The sequence below is a fragment of the Ylistrum balloti genome, unplaced genomic scaffold (assembly GCF_031769215.1).
Source record: "Ylistrum balloti isolate Yb309-2 unplaced genomic scaffold, AGI_CSIRO_Ybal_v1 Utg370318, whole genome shotgun sequence".
Taxonomy (NCBI): domain Eukaryota; kingdom Metazoa; phylum Mollusca; class Bivalvia; order Pectinida; family Pectinidae; genus Ylistrum; species Ylistrum balloti.
Genome location: NW_026782234.1, coordinates 61,386 through 84,828, shown reverse-complemented (window position 1 = coordinate 84,828; position 23,443 = coordinate 61,386). Strand labels below are relative to the sequence as shown.

The 23,443-nt window shown below is 39.9% G+C and overlaps 1 protein-coding gene across 1 annotated transcript; it reads right to left on the bottom strand.

Moving 5' to 3' along the window:
* Positions 1-1,997: 1,997 nt before the first annotated feature.
* LOC132553322 (uncharacterized) lies at positions 1,998-20,734 on the bottom strand. Its single transcript, XM_060217557.1, has 2 exons — positions 20,674-20,734; positions 1,998-3,925 (listed from the first exon to the last, which is right to left on the bottom strand). Exons 1-2 carry the CDS (start codon positions 20,732-20,734, stop codon positions 1,998-2,000), a joined length of 1,989 nt encoding a protein of 662 aa, XP_060073540.1.
* Positions 20,735-23,443: the final 2,709 nt, after the last annotated feature.

The following is a 23,443-nucleotide window of genomic DNA, read 5'->3' as shown; positions in this document are numbered from 1 at the left end:
TATCAACATGTTGTGGCTGTATACAAACCATAATTTTGAGCTGACTGTTTAGAGGTATATTGTGATTGTGTTCCTCCCCGAAAGAAATATTACCAAATTGAAGGTCAAGGTCATAGGTGAAAGCCATGGTCAAGGTCACAGTAACTGAAATGTTACCAAATGGTTACTTTATACACAAAACAGCAGAACCCTAAAATGCACTTATTTCATAATTTATATAATGCCACACCATGGTCATAGGATGATGCCTATGGAAGGTCAAGGTCATAGGTTCAAGGTCATGGTAGCTGAAATGTTACTAAAATGTGTACACACAATAACAGCTGCTGAACTGTCCAATGGATCTTCTTCATATACTTGTATTAATATAGTAGTCTCTATCACTAGCTTGAATTAGTGGGGATTTACTGCAAGAAATATGAACAATGATGTACATATTGGTAACGAAAATAATTTGTCATAGATGACATTGTTTCAGTGATAAAGATATTACTTAATTTGTACTATGAATTTCTTTATTGAGGCCAGTCAAGCCACCTTCTTTTTAAAAGCATATTTCTGCTCCCATGAGTGGAATTCATAGATGAACATTGCTACATATTTAGGTGCCTGATTATGTTTACTCTTAAGACAATAAACATATAAATCAGATTTGGTTTGTCATCAGTCACATGGTCACACTTAGATGACCTCTTTGAATCTTTTCCATGTAGGTACACTTCAGATATAAAAAATAACTGAATGTTTATTTTCCTTTTAACTTACAGGCACATCTGAAAGAAACTCTAATGCCATCTAAAACAGACTCTTTGAAAAAAATAAGAGTTCCATTGGAAGATCAGGAAGACTTTTCCTTGTTAACATCAAGACGATTGATATGTAAAGAAACTAAAACCAGGACAATTTACACCATTGGGAAAAGATTTGACTTTAACCCAAATTTAGGAGAAGGGTGGGACCACAGTCTTTAACAAAGAGGGTGACATGTACATAATCACTTCCACAGTCAAGTTCTACCTTCATGAAAGAAAACCATTGACTGACTTTGTGGTGTATCCCGACCACTGTGAAGAAAGGGACATTAGTAGAGGTTTTGTTGTTTGTTTCAATTTTGTAGTCAAGAATGGAAATAAGGGAAAATTCACGGATCTCTTAAAGACAATATTTTATGAGAGTGTCAAGGTATGTTGTACGACAGCAAAAAATGGACTCATCACTTTTAATTTTATAGTTGTACTATATTATAGTAGCACTTGTTGGTAAGTTTTATTCATATGATTATGTCATCAGGATTTGAACTACAAAAGGATATTGTTTTCAAAATTCTTGAAAGCCAGTTTTGGCACAAGACACTGAGTCTTGAAACTGTAGAACTTTTATAAACACAGATTGAAAAACAATACTCTGTGTAGATTGCTTTAATTTCTGTTCAAGCTAAAATCAGATGGTTTAAGGAAAAAATGAAAAGGTGGGAGACAGTTTGAAGCATTTAAGGATCAGTTGCATCATGAGAAATATACTTTTTTTTTCTTTCTTTTTTTTTTATTTTTCCAGGTTCACATAATACGATACAATAGTACAAGTAGTATATTCATGATTGATGTCAACTCTTACATATGTATAAATAATTAATATACTTGTCAAACATGATATATATATATCTATTATTATTTTAAGAATTCATTTCTTATATACTATCCCATCTATTGATGAAGTCAAATCGGTGTTATTATATTATAAGCAGATTGACATTCAGAGTGCGTTCTTTTATACCCAGACATAGGTAGACCATATCAGAGCAAAATGGAGATCTATCACCACAGCACTGGATCTCGACCAGTAGATGTATGTAAGAAATGAAAAATATACTTGGTTTGTTGAGGTTATTTCAAAGGACAAGTATTTCCCGCTATGTCGACACAATGCTAGACCGTCGATACATTGCCAGGTCGTCAACATTAATAGAAGTCCGTGCATATATCACATATATTCAGTCATCATTCCAAACATTTAAAGACTAAAGCACTTTTGGTGCTGAAGTGGTTTTCCATTGTTACACTAACTCTGCGGGTTGTCGTTCTCACCATAGCACGCGTGTTATCGGGCGTGATAGCTGAATTCTTGCTACAAGAAACATATAGCGTGTCGATATGTCGACATTTTTGTAGGACAATTTTAACTGCGTCTGCAGTTATCAAATCATTCTTCATTATGAAAAGTTTCTTAATCATCGTGCTGAACTCTGCTACCGCCAGCAGACAAGAGTCTGTGAGATTTGTCGCTTTTACTGCTGACCCGCCAGAAATATCAAGCGTCCGTAAGTGACGACATTTCTGAAGGAGGAATCTGACGGAAGAGTCCGAGAGAGAGTGGCATCCCCTGATTGATAAATCCACGAGATCGGGACAATGACGTCCGATTTGTCTCAAACTGGTATCAGTTAGGGAAGACGAAAATCCCAAGTGTAACACACGTAAATGAGAATGTTGCGAAGAAACTGAATCAAAATCTGGCACACTAATTTGCAATAGTTTATGTTGGTTGGAACATGTATCGGATTTTTGTGTGTCTAATGTAATTTGCGGTTCTGGTACGTTTTGGCTTAAAATGTTTTCTTTTTTCAGTTGTTGTTTAGAATCTGTCGGTATCATCATTTCTCTTTTCCTCGTAACAAAAATGGAAGGCGTGACATTATTATAAGCTTCATATCGGATGCACGTGTCGCCGTAATCAGAACTCACTGCGTTTCTTGGATCTTGAAAATCAAACGCTGTTTCAATCGCATCGTTTTGTTTCATCAAAGAATCTTTCTGTAAGGCTGGTACATCTGAAAACGACTGGAAGGGTGTTCCTAAATTGTCATGTACTCCTTTCTTGTCATCTGTACCAATGTCGTTATTCACGTTTACAACAGGAGATTGATCAAATCCGGAATTATCCGTGTTTGTTACGATGTCATCAAATTTCAGTTTCGACATGAACCGACATGTTTCTAGTTGGAGTGAATACAAGTGTTTACAAGTGACAACAAGCTTGTTAACAGCCTCGGATGTGATCTGTAAACATGAATTTAAATTCACTATCCTCAGGGATAAGCAATTCTTAGCAAAAGCAATAACGCTTGCGTCTGTTACAGACAAACATTCGGCGACCTGGATTTCCTCCAGGTCTCGACATTGTTCAGCAATTTCAATGAGACCTGTGCTACCAACTCCTGGACATTTATTGATAACGAGACACTTAAGTCGTGGACATCCACGTGCTAACGACATTAGACCGTTGTCAGTTATGTTCCGTCCTGGTGTACTGTGCATTTCTAGACTATTGACGATCAGGTCCCGCAGCTCACCACAATGGTCGGCGACATGAGCGAAACCTACATCAGTGACTAATGCACAACCTTGTACAGACAGACGCTGAAGCCTTGGGCAGTTCCTCGCGATCTGATCAAGAGCGATATCGTCTGCATTTGTGTTGTCAAGTGAGAGAGAAACGAGAGATGTCAGTCTGTCTATTCCTGAAAAGGCGCCCTTTGTAATGCGAGAACAGTTATTCAATGATAAATACTTTAAAACAATATCATTGAAAGACAATAGGACCTTTATAACGTCGTCTGATATACCATCACAGTGCACAACAAGTGTCTCCATATGTTGATTATGTAAAACAAAGTCCGTCAATTCATCAAAACGTTTGTCTTCACATTCATCTTCGTCCGTGCAGAGAAGACAAAGTTTCTTCAAATTTATAGTTGACAAATTTGAAAGTGTGTGTATCACACGGAGGATATCTGTTAACAGACCTCTTAAGGAAATTTCCTTAACAGCCGGATGTCGACACAGAAACGAGTTAACAATGTCAGGGCTGTCTGACTCTAGGTCAAGGTCAACGCTGTGTAAACCTGGACAGGTCACTTTCTTGTCCTCTAGAATTTGTATGTACAGTGCACACGATTGTATGTACAGTACACACGATTGTATGTACAGTACACACGATTGTATGTACAGTACACAGGATTGTATGTACAGTACAAACGATTGTATGCACAGTACACACGATTGTATGTACAGTACACACGATTGTAAGTGTGAGGGAAAAGGATTTACAGTACACACGATTGTAAGCCTGAGAGAAACAGTATGTACAGTACAAACGATTGTAAGCCTAAGAGAAACATTATGTACAGTGCACACGATTGTATGTACAGTGCACACGATTGTATGTACAGTGCACACGATTGTATGTACAGTACACACGATTGTATGTACAGTACACACGATTGTATGTACAGTGCACACGATTGTAAGCCTGAGGGAAACAGTATGTACAGTACACACGATTGTATGTACAGTACACAGGATTGTATGTACAGTACACACGATTGTAAGCCACACGATTGAAGAAACAGTATGTACAGTACACACGATTGTAATCCTGAGAGGAACAATATGTACAGTACACACGATTGTAATCCTGAAGAAAAAGTATGTATAGTGCACACTATTGTAAGCCTGAGGGAAACAGTATGTACAGTACAGACAATTGTAAGCATGAGGGAAACAGTATGTACAGTACACACGATTGTAAGCCTGAGAGAAACAGTATGTACAGTACACACGATTGTAAGCCTGAGAGAAACAGTATGTACAGTACACACGATTGTATATACAGTACATACGATTGTATGTACAGTACACACGATTGTACGACTCTATGTACAGTACACACGACTGTAAGTCTGAGGGAAAAGGATGTACAGTACACACGATTGTAAGCCTGAGAGAAACAGTATATACAGTACACACGATTGTAAGCCTGAGAGAAACAGTATGTACAGTACACACGATTGTAAGCCTGAGGGAAACAGTATGTACAGTACACACGATTGTAAGCCTGAGGGAAACAGTATGTACAGTACACACGATTGTAAGCCTGAGATAAACAGTATGTACAGTACACACGATTGTAAGCCTGAGGGAAACATTATGTACAGTACACATGATTGTAAACCTGAGATAAACAGTATATACAGTACACATGATTGTAAGCCTGAGAGAAACAGTATTACAGTACACACGATTGTAAGCCTGAGAGAAACAGTATGTACAGTACACACGATTGTAAGCCTGAGAGAAACAGTATATACAGTACACACGATTGGAAGCCTGAGAGAAAGAGTATGTATAGTACACACGATTGTAAGCCGGAGAGAAACAGTATGTACAGTACAGAAGATTTTAAGTCTGAGAGAAACAGTATGTACAGTACAGACGATTTTAAGTCTGAGAGAAAGAGTATGTACAGTACAGACGATCGTAAGCCTGAGGGAAACAGTATGTACAGTACACACGATTGTATATACAGAGCATACGATTGTATGTACAGTACAAACGATTGTATGTACAGTACACACGATTGTAAGCCTGAGAGAAACAGTATGTACAGTACACACGATTGGAAGCCTGAGGGAAATAGTTTGTACAGTACACACGATTGTAAGCCTGAGAGAAACAGTATGTACAGTACACACGATTGTAAGCCTGAGGGAAACAGTATGTACAGTACACAAGATTGTAAGCCAGAGAGAAACTGAATGTACAGTACACACGATTGTATGCACAGAACACACGATTGTATGTACAGTACATACGATTGTATGTACAGTACACACGATTGTATGTACAGTACACACGATTTTAAGTTTCAGAGAAACAATATGTACAGTAAACACGATTGTATATACAGTACACACGATTGTATGTACAGTGCACAGGACTGTAAGCCTGAGAGGAACAGAATGTACAGTACACACGATTGTAAGGCCTGAGAGAAACATTATATACAGGACACACGATTGTAAGCCTGAGAGAAATAGTATGTATAGTACACACGATTGTAAGCCTGAGAGAAACAGTATGTACAGTACACACGATTGTATGCACAGTACACACGATTGTAAGTCTGAGAGAAACAGTATGTACAGTACACACGATTGTAAGCTTGAGAAAAACAGTATGTACAGTACACATGATTGTAAGCCTGAGAGAAACAGTACGTAAAGTACACGCGATTGTATGTACAGTGCACACGATTATATGTACAGTACACACGATTGTATGTACAGTGCACACGACTGTAAGCCTGAGAGAAACAGTATGTACAGTACACACGATTGTAAGCCTGAGAGAAACAGTATATACAGTACACACGATTGTAAGCCTGAGAGAAACAGTATTACAGTACACACGATTGTAAGCCTGAGAGAAACAGTATGTACAGTACACACGATTGTAAGCATAAGGGAAACAGTATGTATAGGACACACTATTGTAAGCCTGAGCGAAACAGTATATAAAATACACACGATTGTAAGCCTAAGAGAACCAGTATGTAAAGTTCACACGATTGTAAGCGTAAGGGAAACAGTATGTACAGTTCATACGATTGTAAGCTTAAGGGAAACAGTATGTACAGTACACACGATTGTAAGCCTGAGAGAAACAGTATTCCAGTACACACGATTGTATGTACAATGCACACGACTTCAAGCCTGAGAGAAACAGTATGTACAGTACACACGTTAGGAACCCGGAGGGAAACAGTATGTACAGTACACGATTGTAAGCCTGAGAGAAATAGTATGTACAGTACAGACGATTGTAAACTTAGAGAGAAACATTATGTACAGTACACACGATTGTAAGCCGGAGAGAAACAGTATGTACAGTACACACGATTGTATGTAACAGAAGATTTTATTGTAAGCCTGAGAGAAACAGTATGTACAGTGCACACGACTGTAAGCCTGAGAGAAACAGTATATACAGTATATACGATTGTAAGCCTGAGAGAAACAGTATGTATAGTACACACGATTGTAAGCCTGAGAGAAACAGTATGTACAGTACACACGATTGTATGTACAGTACACACGATTGTATGCACAGAACACACGATTGTATATACAGTACACACGATTGAAGGCCTGAGAGAAACAGTATGTACAGTACACACGATTGTAAGCCTGAGAGAAACAGTATGTACAGTACACACGATTGTAAGCCTGAGAGAAACAGTATTACAGTACACACGATTGTATGTACAGTTCAGACGATGGTATGTACAGTGCACACGACTGTAAGCCAGAGAGGAACAGTATGTAGAGTACAAACGATTGTAAGCCTGAGAGAAACAGTATGTACAGTACACACGATTGTAAGCCTGAGAGAAACAGTATTACAGTACACACGATTGTATGTACAGTGCACACGACTGTAAGCCTGCGAGGAAAAGTATGTACAGTACACACGATAGGAACCCTGAGGGAAACAGTATGTACAGTACACACGATTGTAAGCCTGAGAGAAATAGTATGTACAGTACACACGATTGTAAACCTGAGAGAAACAGTATGTACAGTACACACGATTGTAAGCCTGAGAGAAACGGTATGTACAGTACACACGATTGTAAGCCTGAGAGAAACAGTATCTACAGGAAACAGGATTGTAAGACTGAGAGAAATAGTATGTAGAGTACACACGATTGTAAGCCTGAGAGAAACAGTATTCCAGTACACATGATTGTAAGTCTGAGGGAAACATTATGTACAGGACACACGATTGTACGTACAGTACCCACGATTGTATGTACAGGACACACGAATGTAAGCCTGAGAGAAATAGTATGTACAATACACACGATTGTAAGCCTGAGAGAAACAGTATGTACAGTACACACGATTGTAAGCCTGAGAGAAACAGTATTACAGTACACACGATTGTAAGCTGAAGGGAAACAGTATGTACAGTTCACACGATTGTAAGCCTGAGGGAAACAGTATGTACAGTACACACGATTGTAAGCCTGAGAGAAACAGTTTGTACAGTAAACACGATTGTAAGCCTGAGAGAAACAGTATGTACAGTACACACGATTGTTAGCCTTAGAAAAACAGTATGTACAGTACAAACGATTGTAAGCCTGAGAGAAACAGTATGTACAGTACACACCATTGTAAGCCTGAGAGAAACAGTATGTACAGTACACACGATTGTAAGCCTTAGAGAAACAGTATGTACAGTACACACGTACAGTACACACGATTGTAAGCCTGAGAGAAACATTATGTACAGTACACACGATTGTAAGCCTGAGAGAAACAGTATTACAGTACACACGATTGTAAGCCTGAGAGAAACAGTATGTACAGTACACACGATTGGAAGCCTGAGGGAAACAGTGTACAGTACACACGATTGTAAGCCTGAGAGAAACAGTTTGTACAGTACACACGATTGTAAGGCTGAGATAAACAGTATGTACAGTACACACGATTGTAATCCTGAGAGAAAGAGTATCTACAGTACGCATGATTGTATTGTATGTATACAGTACACACGAGTAAGAAACAGAAACAGTATGTACAGTTCAAACGATTGTAAGCCTGAGAGAAACAGTATGTACAGTACACACCATTGTAAGCCTGAGAGAAACAGTATGTACAGTACACACGATTGTAAGCCTTAGAGAAACAGTATGTACAGTACACACGATTGTAAGCCTGAGGGAAACAGTATGTACAGTACACACGATTGTAAGCCTGAGAGAAACAGTATGTACAGTACACACGATTGTAAGCCTGAGAGAAACAGTATGTACAGTACACACGATTGTAATCCTGAGAGAAACAGTATATACAGTAAACACGATTGTAAGCCTGAGAGAAACAGTATATACAGTACACACGATTGTAAGCCTGAGAGAAAGAGTATGTATAGTACACACGATTGTAAGCCGGAGAGAAACAGTATGTACAGTACACACGATTGTAAGGCTGAGAGAAACAGTATGTACAGTACACACGATTGTAAGCCTGAGAGAAACAGTATGTACAGTACACACGATTGTAAGCCTGAGAGAAACAGTATTACAGTACACACGATTGTATGTACAGTACACACGATTGTAAGCCTGAGGGAAACAGTATATACAGTACACACGATTGTAAGCCTGAGGGAAACAGTATGTACAGTACATACGATTGTAAGCCTGAGAGAAACAGTATGTACAGTACACACGATTGTAAGCCTGAGGGAAACAATATATACAGTACACACGATTGTAAGCCTGAGAGAAAAAGTGTGTATAGTACACACGATTGTAAGCCTGAGAGAAACAGTATGTACAGGAAACAGGATTGTAAGCCTGAGGGAAACAGTATGTAGAGTACACACGATTGTAAGCTTAAGGGAAACAGTATGTACAGTACACACAATTGTAATAATGAGAGAAACAGTATGTACAGTACACATGATTGTAAGCCTGAGAGAAACAGTATGTAGAGTACACACGATTGTAAGTCTGAGAGAAACAGTATTCCAGTACACACGATTGTATGTACAATGCACACGACTTCAAGCCTGAGAGAAACAGTATGTACAGTACACACGATTGTAAGCCTGAGAGAAACAGTATGTACAGTACACACGATTGTAAGCCTGAGAGAAACAGTATGTACAGTACACACGATTGTAAGCCTGAGAGAAACAATATATACAGTACACACAATTTCAAGCCTGAGGGAAACAGTATATACAGTACACACGATTGTAAGCCAGAGGGAAACAGTATGTACAGTACACACGATTGTAAGCCTGAGAGAAACAGTATGTACAGTACACACGATTGTAAGCTAAAGAGAAACAGTATGTACAGTGCACACGATTGTAAGCCTGAGAGAAACAGTATGTACAGTACAACCGATTGTATGTACAGTACACATGATTGTATGTACAGGACACACGATTGTAAGCCTGAAGGGAAACAGTATGTACAGTACACACGATTGTAAGCCTGAGAGAAACAGTATGTACAGTACACCGGATTGTAAGCCTGAAGGAAACAGTATGTACAGTACACACGATTGTAATCCTGAGAGAAACATTATATACAGTACACACGATTGTAAGCCTGAGAGAAACATTATGTACAGTACACACGATTGTAAGCCTGAGAGAAACAGTATGTACAGTACACACGATTGTAAGCCTGAGAGAAACAGTATGTACAGTACACACGATTGTAAGCCTGAGAGAAACAGTATTACAGTACACACGATTGTATGTACAGTACACGATTGTAAGCCTGAGAGAAATAGTATGTACAGTACAGACGATTGTAAACCTAGAGAGAAACAGTATGTACAGTACACACGATTGTAAGCCTGAGAGAAACAGTATGTACAGTACACACGATTGTAAGCCTGAGAGAAACAGTATGTACAGTACACACGATTGTAAGCCTGAGGGAAACAGTATGTACAGTACACACGATTGTAAGCCTCAGGGAAACAGTACGTCCGGTACACACAATTGTACGACCGTATGTACAGTACACACGATTGTAAGCCTGAGAGAAACAGTACGTAAAGTACACACGATTGTAAGCCTGAGAGAAACAGTATGTACAGTACACACGATTGTAAGCCTGAGGGAAACAGTATCAACAGTGCCCATGATTGTAAGCCTGAGAGAAACAGTATTACAGTACACACGATTGTAAGCATAAGGGAAACAGTACGTCCGGTACACACGATTGTACGACCGTATATACAGTACACACGATTGTAATCCTGAGATAAACAGTATCAACAGTGCACATGATTGTAAGTCTGAGGGAAACAGTATGTACAGTACACACGATTGTAAGCCTTAGAGAAACAGTACGTAAAGTACACACGATTGTAAGCCTGAGGGAAACGATTATATGTACAGTACACACGATTGTAAGCCTGAGGGAAACATTATGTACAGTACACATGATTGTAAACCTGAGATAAACAGTATATCCAGTACACACGATTGTAAGCCTGAGAGAAACAGTATTACAGTACACACGATTGTAAGCCTGAGAGAAACAGTATGTACAGTACACACGATTGTAAGCCTGAGGGAAACAGTATGTACAGTACACACGATTGTGAGCTTAAGGGAAACAGTATGTACAGTACACACGATTGTAAGCCTGAGAGAAACAGTTTGTACAGTAAACACGATTGTAAGCCTGAGAGAAACAGTATATACAGTACACACGATTGTAAGCCTGAGAGAAACAGTATTACAGTACACACGATTGTAAGCCTGAGAGAAACAGTATGTACAGTACACACGATTGGAAGCCTGAGGGAAACAGTGTACAGTACACACGATTGTAAGAAACAGTATGTACAGTACACACGATTGTAAGCCTGAGAGAAACAGTATGTAAAGTACACACGACTGTATGAACAGTACACACGATTGTGAGCTAAAGAGAAACAGTATGTACATTACACACGATTATAAGCCTGAGAGAAACAGTATGTACAGTACACACGATTGTAAGCCTGAGAGAAACAGTATGTACAGTACAGACGATTGTAAACCTTAGAGAAACCGTATGTACAGTAAACACGATTGTAAGCCTGAGAGAAACAGTATTCCAGTACACACAATTGTAACCCTGAGGGAAACAGTATGTACAGTGCACACGATTGTAAGCCTGAGAGAAATAGTATGTACAGTACACACGATTGTAAACCTGAGAGAAACAGTATGTACAGTACACACGATTGTAAGCCTGAGAGAAACAGTATTCCAGTACACACGATTGTATGTACAGTGCACACGACTGTAAGTCTGAGGGAAAAGGATGTACAGTACACACGATTGTAAGCCTGAGAGAAACAGTATGTACAGTACACACGATTGTAAGCCTGAGAGAAACAGTATTCCAGTACACACAATTGTATGTACAGTGCACACGACTGTAAGCCTGAGAGGAACAGTATGTACAGTACACACGATTGGAAGCCTGAGGGAAACAGTATGTACAGTACACACGATTGTAATCCTGAGAGAAAGAGTATCTACAGTACGCATGATTGTAAGCCTGAGAGAAACAGTATGTACAGTACACACGATTGGAAGCCTTAGAGGAACAGTATGTAGAGTACACACGATTGTAAGCCGGAGAGAAACAGTTTGTACAGTACAGACGATTTAAAGTCTGAGAAAAACAGTATGTACAGTACAGACGATCGTAAGGCTGAGAGAAACAGTATGTACAGTACACACGATTGTAAGCCTGAGAGAAACAATATATACAGTACACACAATTTCAAGCCTGAGGGAAACAGTATATACAGTACACACGATTGTATTTACAACTCACACGACTGTAGGCCTGAGAGGAACAGTATGTACAGTACACACGATTGTAAGCCTCAGGGAAACAGTACGTCCGGTACACACAATTGTACGACAGTATGTACAGTACACACGATTGTAAGCCTGTGAGAAACAGTACGTACAGTACACACATTGTAAGCCTGTAAGCCTGAGAGAAACAGTATGTACAGTACACACGATTGTAAGCCTGAGAGAAACAGTATGTACAGTACAGACGATTGTAAACCTGAGAGAAACAGTATGTACAGTACACACGATTGTAAGCCTGAGAGAAACAGTTTGTACAGTAAACACGATTGTAAGCCTGAGAGAAACAGTATGTACAGTACACAGGATTGTAAGCCTGAGGGAAACAGTATGTACAGTACACACGATTGTAAGCCTGAGAGAAACAGTATGTACAGTACACACGATTGTAAGCCTGAGAGAAACAGTATGTACAGTACACACGATTGTAAGCCTGAGAGAAACAGTATGTACAGTACACACGATTGTAAGCCTGAGAGAAACAGTATGTACAGTACACACGATTGTAAGCCTGAGAGAAACATTATGTACAGTACACACGATTGTAAGCCTGAGAGAAACAGTATGTACAGTACACACGATTGTAAGCCTGAGAGAAACAGTATGTATAGTACACACGATTGTAAGCCTGAGAGAAACAGTATGTACAGTTCACACGATTGTAAGCCTGAGAGAAACAGTATGTACAGTACACACGATTGTAAGCCTGAGAGAAACAGTATGTACAGTACACACGATTGTAAGCCTGAGAGAAACAGTATGTACAGTACACACGATTGTAAGCCTGAGAGAAACGGTATGTACAGTACACACGATTGTAAGCCTGAGAGAAACAGTATGTACAGTACACACGATTGTAAGCCTGAGAGAAACAGTATGTACAGTACACACGATTGTAAGCCTGAGAGAAACAGTATGTACAGTACACACGATTGTAAGCCTAAGAGAAACAGTATGTACAGTACACACGATTGTAAGCCTGAGAGAAACAGTATGTACAGTACACACGATTGTAAGTTAAAGAGAAACAGTATGTACAGTACACACGATTGTAAGCCTGAGGGAAACAGTATGTACAGTACACACGATTGTAAGTACACACGATGAAGAGAAAAACAGTATGTACAGTACACACGATTGTAAGTACACACGATTGAGAGAAACAGTATGTACAGTACACACGATTGATTGTAAGCACACTGAGAGAAACAGTATGTACAGTACACACGATTGTAAGCCTGAGAGAAACAGTATGTACAGTACACACGATTGTATGTACAGTGCACACGATTGTATGTACAGTACACACGATTGTAAGCCTGAGAGAAACAGTATGTACAGTACACACGATTGTAAGCCTGAGGGAAACAGTATGTACAGTACACACGATTGTAAGCCTAAGAGAAACAGTATGTACAGTTCACACGATTGTAAGCCTGAGGGAAACAGTATGTATAGTGCACACGATTGTAAGCCTGAGGGAAACAGTATGTAAAGTGCATACGATTGTAAGCCTGAGGGAAACAATATGTACAGTACACACGATTGTAAGCCTGAGGGAAAAAGTATATACAGTACATACGATTGTAAGCCTGAGAGAAACAGTATTACAGTACACACGATTGTAAGCCTGAGAGAAACAGTATGTACAGTACACACGATTGTACACGATTGTAAGCTGAGAGAAACAGTATGTACAGTACACACGATTGTAAGCCTGAGAGAAACAGTATGTACAGTACACACGATTGTAAGCAGGAGAGAAACAGTATGTACAGTACACACGATTGTAATCCTGAGAGAAACAGCATTACAGTACACACGATTGTAAGCCTGAGAGAAACATTATGTACAGTACACACGATTGTAAGCCTGAGAGAAACAGTATTACAGTACACACGATTGTAAGCCTGAGAGAAACAGTATGTACAGTGCACACGATTGTAAGCCTGAGAGAAATAGTATGTACAGTACACACGATTGTAAGAACAAGGGAAACAGTACGTCCGGTACACACGATTGTACGACCGTATGTACAGTACACACGATTGTAAGCCTGAGAGAAACAGTATGTACAGTACACACGATTGTAAGTCTGAGAGAGAGAACAGTATGTACAGTACACACGATTGTAAGACTAAAAGAAACAGTATGTACAGTACACACGATTGTAACCCTGAGAGAAACAGTATGTATAGTACACACGATTGTAAGCCTGAGAGAAACAGTATGTACAGTTCACACGATTGTAAGCCTGAGAGAAACAGTATGTACAGTACACACGATTGTACACACGATTGTAAGCCTGAGAGAAACAGTATGTACAGTACAGACGATCGTAAGCCTGAGGGAAACAGTATGTACAGTACAGATAATTGTAAGCATGAGAGAAACAGTATGTACAGTACACATGATTTTAAGTCTGAGAGAAACAGTATATACAGTACACACGATTGTAAGCCTGAGAGAAACAGTATGTACAGTACACACGATTGTAAACCTGAGAGAAACAGTATGTACAGTACACACGATTGTAAGCCTGAGAGAAACAGTATTCCAGTACACACGATTGTATGTACAGTGCACACGACTGTAAGCCTGAGAGGAACAGTATGTACAGTACACACGATTGTAAGCCTGAGAGAAACAGTATGTACAGTACACACGATTGTAAGCCTGAGAGAAACAGTATGTACAGTACACACGATTGTAAGCCTGAGAGAAACAGTATGTACAGTACAGACGATTGTAAGCCTGAGAGAAACAGTATGTACAGTACACACGATTGTAAACCTGAGAGAAACAGTATGTACAGTACACACGATTGTAAGCCTGAGAGAAACAGTATGTACAGTACACACGATTGTAAGCCTGAGAGAAACAGTATGTACAGTACACAGGATTGTAAGCCTGAGAGAAACAGTATGTACAGTACAGACGATTGGAAGCCTTAGAGGAACAGTATGTAGAGTACACACGATTGTAAGCCGGAGAGAAACAGTTTGTACAGTACAGACGATTTAAAGTCTGAGAGAAACAGTATGTACAGTAGAGAAACAGTATGTACAGTACACACGATTGTAAGGCTGAGATAAACAGTATGTACAGTACACACGATTGTAATCCTGAGAGAAAGAGTATCTACAGTACGCATGATTGTAAGCCTGAGAGAAACAGTATGTACAGTACACACGATTGGAAGCCTTAGAGGAACAGTATGTACAGTGCACACGACTGTAAGCCTGAGAGGAACAGTATGTACAGTACACACGATTGGAAGCCTGAGAGAAACAGTATGTACAGTACACAAGATTGAAAGCCTGAGGGAAACAGTATGTACAGTACAGACGATTGTAATCCTGAGAGAAACAGTATCTACAGTAAACATGATTGTAAGCCTGAGAGAAACAGTATGTACAGTACACACGATTGTAAGCCTGAGAGAAACAGTATGTACAGTACACACGATTGGAAGCCTGAGGGAAACTGTGTACAGTACACACGATTGTAACACTGAGAGAAACAGTTTGTACAGTACACACGATTGTAAGGCTGAGATAAACAGTATGTACAGTACACACGATTGTAAGCCTGAGAGAAATAGTATGTACAGTACACACGATTGTAAACCTGAGAGAAACAGTATGTACAGTACACACGATTGTAAGCCTGAGAGAAACAGTATGTACAGTGCACACGACTGTAAGCCAGAGAGGAACAGTATGTATATAGTACACACGATTGTAAGCCTGAGAGAAACAGTATGTACAGGAAACAGGATTGTAAGTCTGAGGGAAACAGTATCAACATTGCCCATGATTGTAAGCCTGAGAGAAACAGTATGTACAGTACAGACGATTGTAATCCTGAGAGAAACAGTATCTACAGTAAACATGATTGTAAGCCTGAGAGAAACAGTATGTACAGTACACACGATTGTAAGCCTGAGAGAAACAGTACGTATAGTACACATTATTGTAAGCCTGAGAGAAACAGTACGTATAGTACACATTATTGTATGTACAGTGCACACAACTGTAAGCCTGAGAGAAACATTATCTACAGTACACATGATTGTAATCCTGAGAGAAACATTATATACAGTACACACGATTGTAAGCCTGAGAGAAACAGTATGTACAGTACAGACAATTGTAAGCATGAGAGAAACAGTATGTACAGTACACACGATTGTAAACCTGAGAGAAACAGTATGTACAGTACACACGATTGTAAGCCTGAGAGAAACAGTATGTACAGTACACACGATTGTAAGCCTGAGAGAAACAGTATGTACAGTACACACGATTTTAAGTCTGAGAGAAACAGTATGTACAGTACAGACGATCGTAAGCCTGAGGGAAACAGTATGTACAGTACAGACAATTGTAAGCATGAGAGAAACAGTATGTACAGTACACACGATTGTAAGCCTGAGAGAAACAGTATGTACAGTACACACGATTGTAAGCCTGAGAGAAACAGTATGTACAGTACACACGATTGTAAGCCTGAGAGAAACAGTATGTACAGTACACACGATTGTAAACCTGAGAGAAACAGTATGTACAGTACACACGATTGTAAGCCTGAGAGAAACAGTATTCCAGTACACACGATTGTATGTACAGTACACAGTTTGTACAGTACACACGATTGTAAGCCTTAGAGAAACAGTATGTACAGTACACACGATTGTAAGCCTAAAAGAAACAGTATGTACAGTACACACGATTGTAAGCCTGAGAGAAACAGTATGTATAGTACACACGATTGTAAGCCTGAGAGAAACAGTATGTACAGTTCACACGATTGTAAGCCTGAGAGAAACAGTACACACATTGTAAGCCTGAGAGAAACAGTATGTACACACGATTGTAAGCCTGAGAGAAACAGTATGTACAGTACAGACGATTGTAAACCTGAGAGAAACAGTATGTACATTACACACGATTGTAAGCCTGAAAGAAACAGATTGTACAGTAAACACGATTGTAAGCCTGAGAGAAACAGTATGTACAGTACACACGATTGTAAGCATAAGGGAAACAGTACGTCCGGTACACACGATTGTAATCCTGAGAGGAACAGTATGTACAGTACACACGATTGTAAGCCTGAGAGAAACATTATCTACAGTACACATGATTGTAATCCTGAGAGAAACATTATATACAGTACACACGATTGTAAGCCTGAGAGAAACAGTATTACAGTACACACGATTGTAAGCCTGAGAGAAACAGTATGTACAGTTCACACGATTGTAAGCCTGAGAGAAACAGTATGTACAGTACACACGATTGTAAGCCTGAGGCAAACAGTATGTACAGTACACACGATTCTAAGTTAAAAGGAAACAGTATGTACAGTACACACGATTGTAAGTCTGAGGGAAACAGTATGTACAGTACACACGATTGTAAGCCTGAGAGAAACAGTACGTACAGTACACACGATTGTAAGCATGAGAGAAACAGTATTACAGTACACACGATTTTATTGACAACTGACACGCCTGTAGGCCTGAGAGGAACTGAATGTACAGTACACACGATTGTAAGCCTGAGAGAAACAGTATATACAGTACACACGATTGTAAGCCTGAGAGAAACAGTATGTACAGTACACACGATTGTAAGCCTGAGAGAAACAGTATGTACAGTACACACGATTGTAAGCCTGAGAGAAACAGTATGTACAGTACACACGATTGTAAGCCTGAGAGAAACAGTATTACAGTACACACGATTGTAAGCTGAAGGGAAACAGTATGTACAGTTCACACGATTGTACGAGTCTATGTACTGTACACAAGATTGTAAGCCTGAGGGAAACAGTATGTACAGTACACACGATTGTAAGCCTGAGGGAAACATTATGTACAGTACACACGATTGTAAACCTGAGAGAAACAGTATGTACAGTACACACGATTGTAAGCCTGAGAGAAACGGTATGTACAGTACACACGATTGTAAGCCTGAGAGAAACAGTATTACAGTACACACGATTGTAAGCCTGAGAGAAACAGTATGTACAGTACACACGATTGGAAGCCTTAGAGGAACAGTATGTAGAGTACACACGATAGGAACCCTGAGGGAAACAGTATGTACAGTGCACACGATTGTAAGCCTGAGAGAAACAGTATGTACAGTACAGTACATGAAGGAGACAGGGGTTTTATCATAGATACGGAGTATGACATTACTCATTTGTCGAGAGTGAAATAGAAATTTTAAAAACGCAAATATCATAGTAGGAGTGAAGACAGCGGGTAGGTCTACCACCTCATTAAACTATGAGACCCACTTTAATAAAAACTTAAGATTAGCTGTATGTCATTTTTATCATTTTAATGATGACTGGTTTCACCGTTTTTAGAATAGGACAATTTCAATATATACAACTATACAGCCTTTGTAAGCGCATCTCGCTGCACCAGAACACTATTTACAGGGTACGAATTACCCCTTACACCTTATGTATCGCCTGGATCATCCGTTCAAAGTCTGGTCAGATAATCCAGACGTTATTTTTACATTAAACCCGATATAAATCATAACCACCCAATATATCTAAGATTTCAAGTTTCTCGTAATCTTAGGTGTTGTTGAATAAGGCAATGATTGTTTGAAAATGTTGAGTTTGTAAATAATTCTAAATTCTTAAAAAGGAGCAATTATTTTGTCAATAGGTCAAACACTCGTTGGTCGGTTTTGAATGGATTATTTGCATGGTCTACTGGTAGATTACCTCATGTAACTGCAGTAATCTCTGGTAACTAGTTGCCCCTAGTAACACGAAGCTCAAGTCACGATATTTCCCTCGTGTATGCATGCAGCTTTCTTCTACGGGTAAGACTATGACCAGGTAAAAGTTTGTCGTCAACGAAGCGGGAAGTCTTATGGTGGTATCTAAATACCAAAGAGGAAACCGGAGAACATAGTCGGATAATATAGCACTTAATTTATATACATAGTTATTAGGAATTCAAGTCACCAACAATAGCTAATATTTGAAACTATTCTATAAATTAGAATTGCACATGTACAAAAATGCAAGTTGAAAATTAAGATAGAGTTTGTTGACTGTGTATGCAAAAATTTCAAGCTAACTAAAGACAATATCAACAGTACCACAGTACGGACAGGTAAATTGGAAAATTTTCACGACAATCTATCCCTTTATCAAGATATAGAATATAACACGATTAACACCACATACATAGAACATAAAACAAATTCAAAGCTACAAAAAATATTTCAATGATTTGCGATATGTTCCGACGATCCCTTCGGCCGGTTGGACATCGAAGGCATTTTATTCGGAGTGGAAGACCATCTTCAGATAATATTTGATAAATCGTAAATCAAAGATGAATTGTGATAAACACTGGATATATATATATATATAACGCAGCATATTGAGTAAACTTTCGTGTATGTAGGTTATCTATTTACTTATTGTACAACTTTTGAAACTTGAACTTGGGTCTCCTTAAGACTGATGGACAATACAAGCCTGCTTAAAACGATGATTTTTAATCAAACATCGGATCATTTTGGAATATTTTCTTTTCAAATTTCTAGAGTTATAAAACGGATTAAATCGGTCAATTCATTCAAAATATATAAAAATCAATACATGTTTAGTTGTAAAAGGAAAAATATATTCGACTCGGACTGAAAATAAAGTGTTACACACAAACATAAATCGACGAAATATTGTAAATTTATGTAATCGTGAAGGACACAGTACATAAATTCAAGTTCCTTATATAAGAACCGTGATGTTAGCATCAAACCCACCAGTTGTACTGGACCACATCGAGCTCAACATAGTTTCCCAAATGAGATTATGATGAGAAATGATAAAACGGTCAACTCTTAAAGCCCTGTATGGTATTTTTTACTTGGGTATTAACGGAGACAAGCGCCAAACTAAACTGGCGTCTAGACTAGACTCGGACTGTCTTATTTACCGCTGTTATTTTTACACAGACGAAGCAGGCTGAGAGAGTCGATGCTGTACCGTTCTTACAAACACTATTTATATCAGAATGTGAGAACAATGATAATCTTTTTTCAAAATTCAAACAGAATAGATACATATTTTACATAACCGTATTTCATTATAACAAATCCAGATTCCTAAATTGAATTTTAACAAAACACAAACACAATCGCTACATATTCGCACCCGTCGCACATACTTCAAATGTTCAGAGCGATCTCCGTACGTTGTTCGCACGGTTGACTCACGAACCGTAACGTGTTCGAAGATTGAACGTAAAAAAAAAAAAAAAAAAAAGCGACGTGTTCGCACGGCTGTCACGCGGTTATCCTGAGGCTGTCGCACAAATTCTCAAGGTACCCGCAAGACTGCCGTAAGAATTTGCAAAGTTTCTTACGTCCACAGCACGGCAAGCACGAATTTGCAAGACAGCTGTACGGTGTTCGTGCAATCGCCATTAGGAGGAATTATCTGCTCTTGTCCAGATTTGGATATATACTGAGAGGAAAAAGAAACGCAATTAACAGATAGTTAATATAGTAAATTAAATCCTTGACGTACACCCTTGAAATTTGACAAATGTGTTTCATTTGAGTTATGTCCCTATGGTACCGTTTTAAAATCACTGATGCATAACTAAACTGCGCACGCCGCTTGTACAAAAGAATAAGAGACAAAAGCACGATATCTCGAACCCAGTATAAAGGAATGGTTCAAAATCTGTATGTGCGAATCTTCAGGCATATCCGTTTTGGTTTCCAACATTTTAAGCATAAACAGTTCACCGTAAAAATGCTATGACTGTCCGAAGTTGACAGGGGTCGTGTTATTGCACTTCTTATGCAAGGTACCCCGCAAAATCAATCGAACATTTGCCGTCTCTTCCAAAGACTACATGCCACCGGAGGGGTTGCAGACCGTCCCCGAAGCGGTCACCCTCGTGTGACGACGCGTCGGCAGGATAGGGCAATCGCTTTCTGACGGTCACGGAAACAGCAAGGAACACAATTGGGCGTCATCATGTTCCATTTGATCCAAAGACAGTGCGTTCTCGACTGCGTGCCTTCGGTCTAAGACCGCGGCGGCCATATGCTGGACCACAGCTTAATGCGCGGCGACGTGCCAGACGAATGCAATGGCTGAACGCACATTCCGTAAGACGCTTCCCAATGCAACGTTGGAGAAGGGTTCTGTTCTCAGACGAGTCCAGGTTTTCGCTTTACCGGGCAGACGGCCGACGTCGTGTCTATAGACGTACCCACGAGCGCTATGCAGATGCTTGCGTGATAGAGAAAGACCGCTTTGGGGGATGATCGGTCATGGTATGGGGAGGGATTGCGCATGGTATCTAGACTCCTCTGGTCGTTATTCTGGGAAATCTCACTGCCGTCCGCTATAGAGATCAAGTCTTAGCGCCGCATGTTGTTCCTCTAGTACAGCAGCGTCAACTGACGTTTCAGCAGGATAACGCCCGGCCGCATGTAGCGAGGTTTCCCGTGGTTATATCGCAGCAAACAATGTCCCCACCCTAGACTGGCCCCCATACAGCCCTGACCTTTCCCCAATAGAAGATTTATGGGACGAGTTGGACAGAAGTATATGACGTAGGCCGAATCCTCCAATCAACGTCGCTCAGTTGGCGTTGGCGCTGGATGAGGAATGGAATCGTATACCAATGAGGAGGGTTAATAGCCCGATTAATTCAATGCACAAAAGAGTTCGTGCAGTTACTGCAGCTCGCGGGGGGCACACATGATATTGATTGGTCCAGAACGCACTTCATTTTGAGTGGGGTACTCTTGAAACAACGTCAAATTTGAAAGGTTTACTTAACGTACACGAATGAAATTCTCGTAGATGGTCAACTATCTTCCAGTTACACCATAATTACATTCTAAAACCCTTTTCTATTTCCCGTAGTTGACCTGGAAATTCCTAATTGCGTTTCTTTTTCCTCTCAGTATATATACACCATGGTATGCAGCAACAGCCTCATTCTGCAGCAGGCCTTCACGGAGTTAACTATGGCTATCCAGACACAAAGGTTGCATATTGCAGCAATAAACAGGATACTCGCGGATGAAGAACGGGACGACGCTATTTGTTTAGTGCTTGTTCGTGAGCGTCAACGCGGAAGAGCCCAACAGAGACGTCTGTGGGTGAAGCCATGGTTGGAGCGGCGTCGGCTGTTTGGCCACTATCACACACTCTTTCAGGAGATGGAAAGGGTGTTCGACGGGGATTACCTGAGCTACATAAGAATGAGCTCGAACATGTTTGCCGAGCTACTTCTATGAGTTGGTCCTCATATCACCAAGTCCAACAGGCAAGTTAAACATTTGACTACCTCTTAAGTTTCCAATAAATATATTGCATTTTAGATATATATACATGTATATATGTACAGAGATGATGTATTTTATATTTCATTTTGCTATCACAATAGCAAACAATATGGATCCTAATCAGACGCGTCTTTATACCACGACTGAGCTAGATTCATGTTCTTTGCAAATGCCAAATTGCATTAAGGGCCCTTAAACTTTTACATTTGTTGTATTTTTCCAATTTCAGGGGTCGTGGATCTATTGAGTCCGGAGAGAAGTTAGTGATAACTCTGCGCTTTCTGGCCACCGGGATGAGTTATAAGTCTTTACAGTGCGCATTCAGAGTAGCCCAGAACACTATCTCCCGCTTTGTTCCTGAGGTGTGTCGAGCGATATATGACGAGTATAAAGAGGAAGTTTTCACTCTGCATCCTAGCCCAGATCAGTGGCGTGAAGTGGCACAGGCGTTCGGCAATCGGTGGAACTTTCATCATGCGTGTGGTGCCATTGACTTAAAACATATCGCCGTTTCGAAGCCACGTCTCTCTGGGAGTGATTTCTGTAACTACAAAGGATTCCGGTACATGGTGTAGTTGGGTTTGGTAAATGCCGAATACAAGTTTCTGTGGGCAAGCGTCTGATGCTGGCATTTTCAATGAGTGTTCCTTACGAGCCGCTCTTGAGGACAACACAATCCGTTTTTCACCGGCCGAGCCCCTCCCGCAAGATGACCAAGCTATCCCGTATTTCATATTAGGAGATAATGCATTCCCGTTACGAACATGGCTTATGAAGCCATACGCAATGAGTGGGATGACAAATGACCAGAGGGTGTTCAAC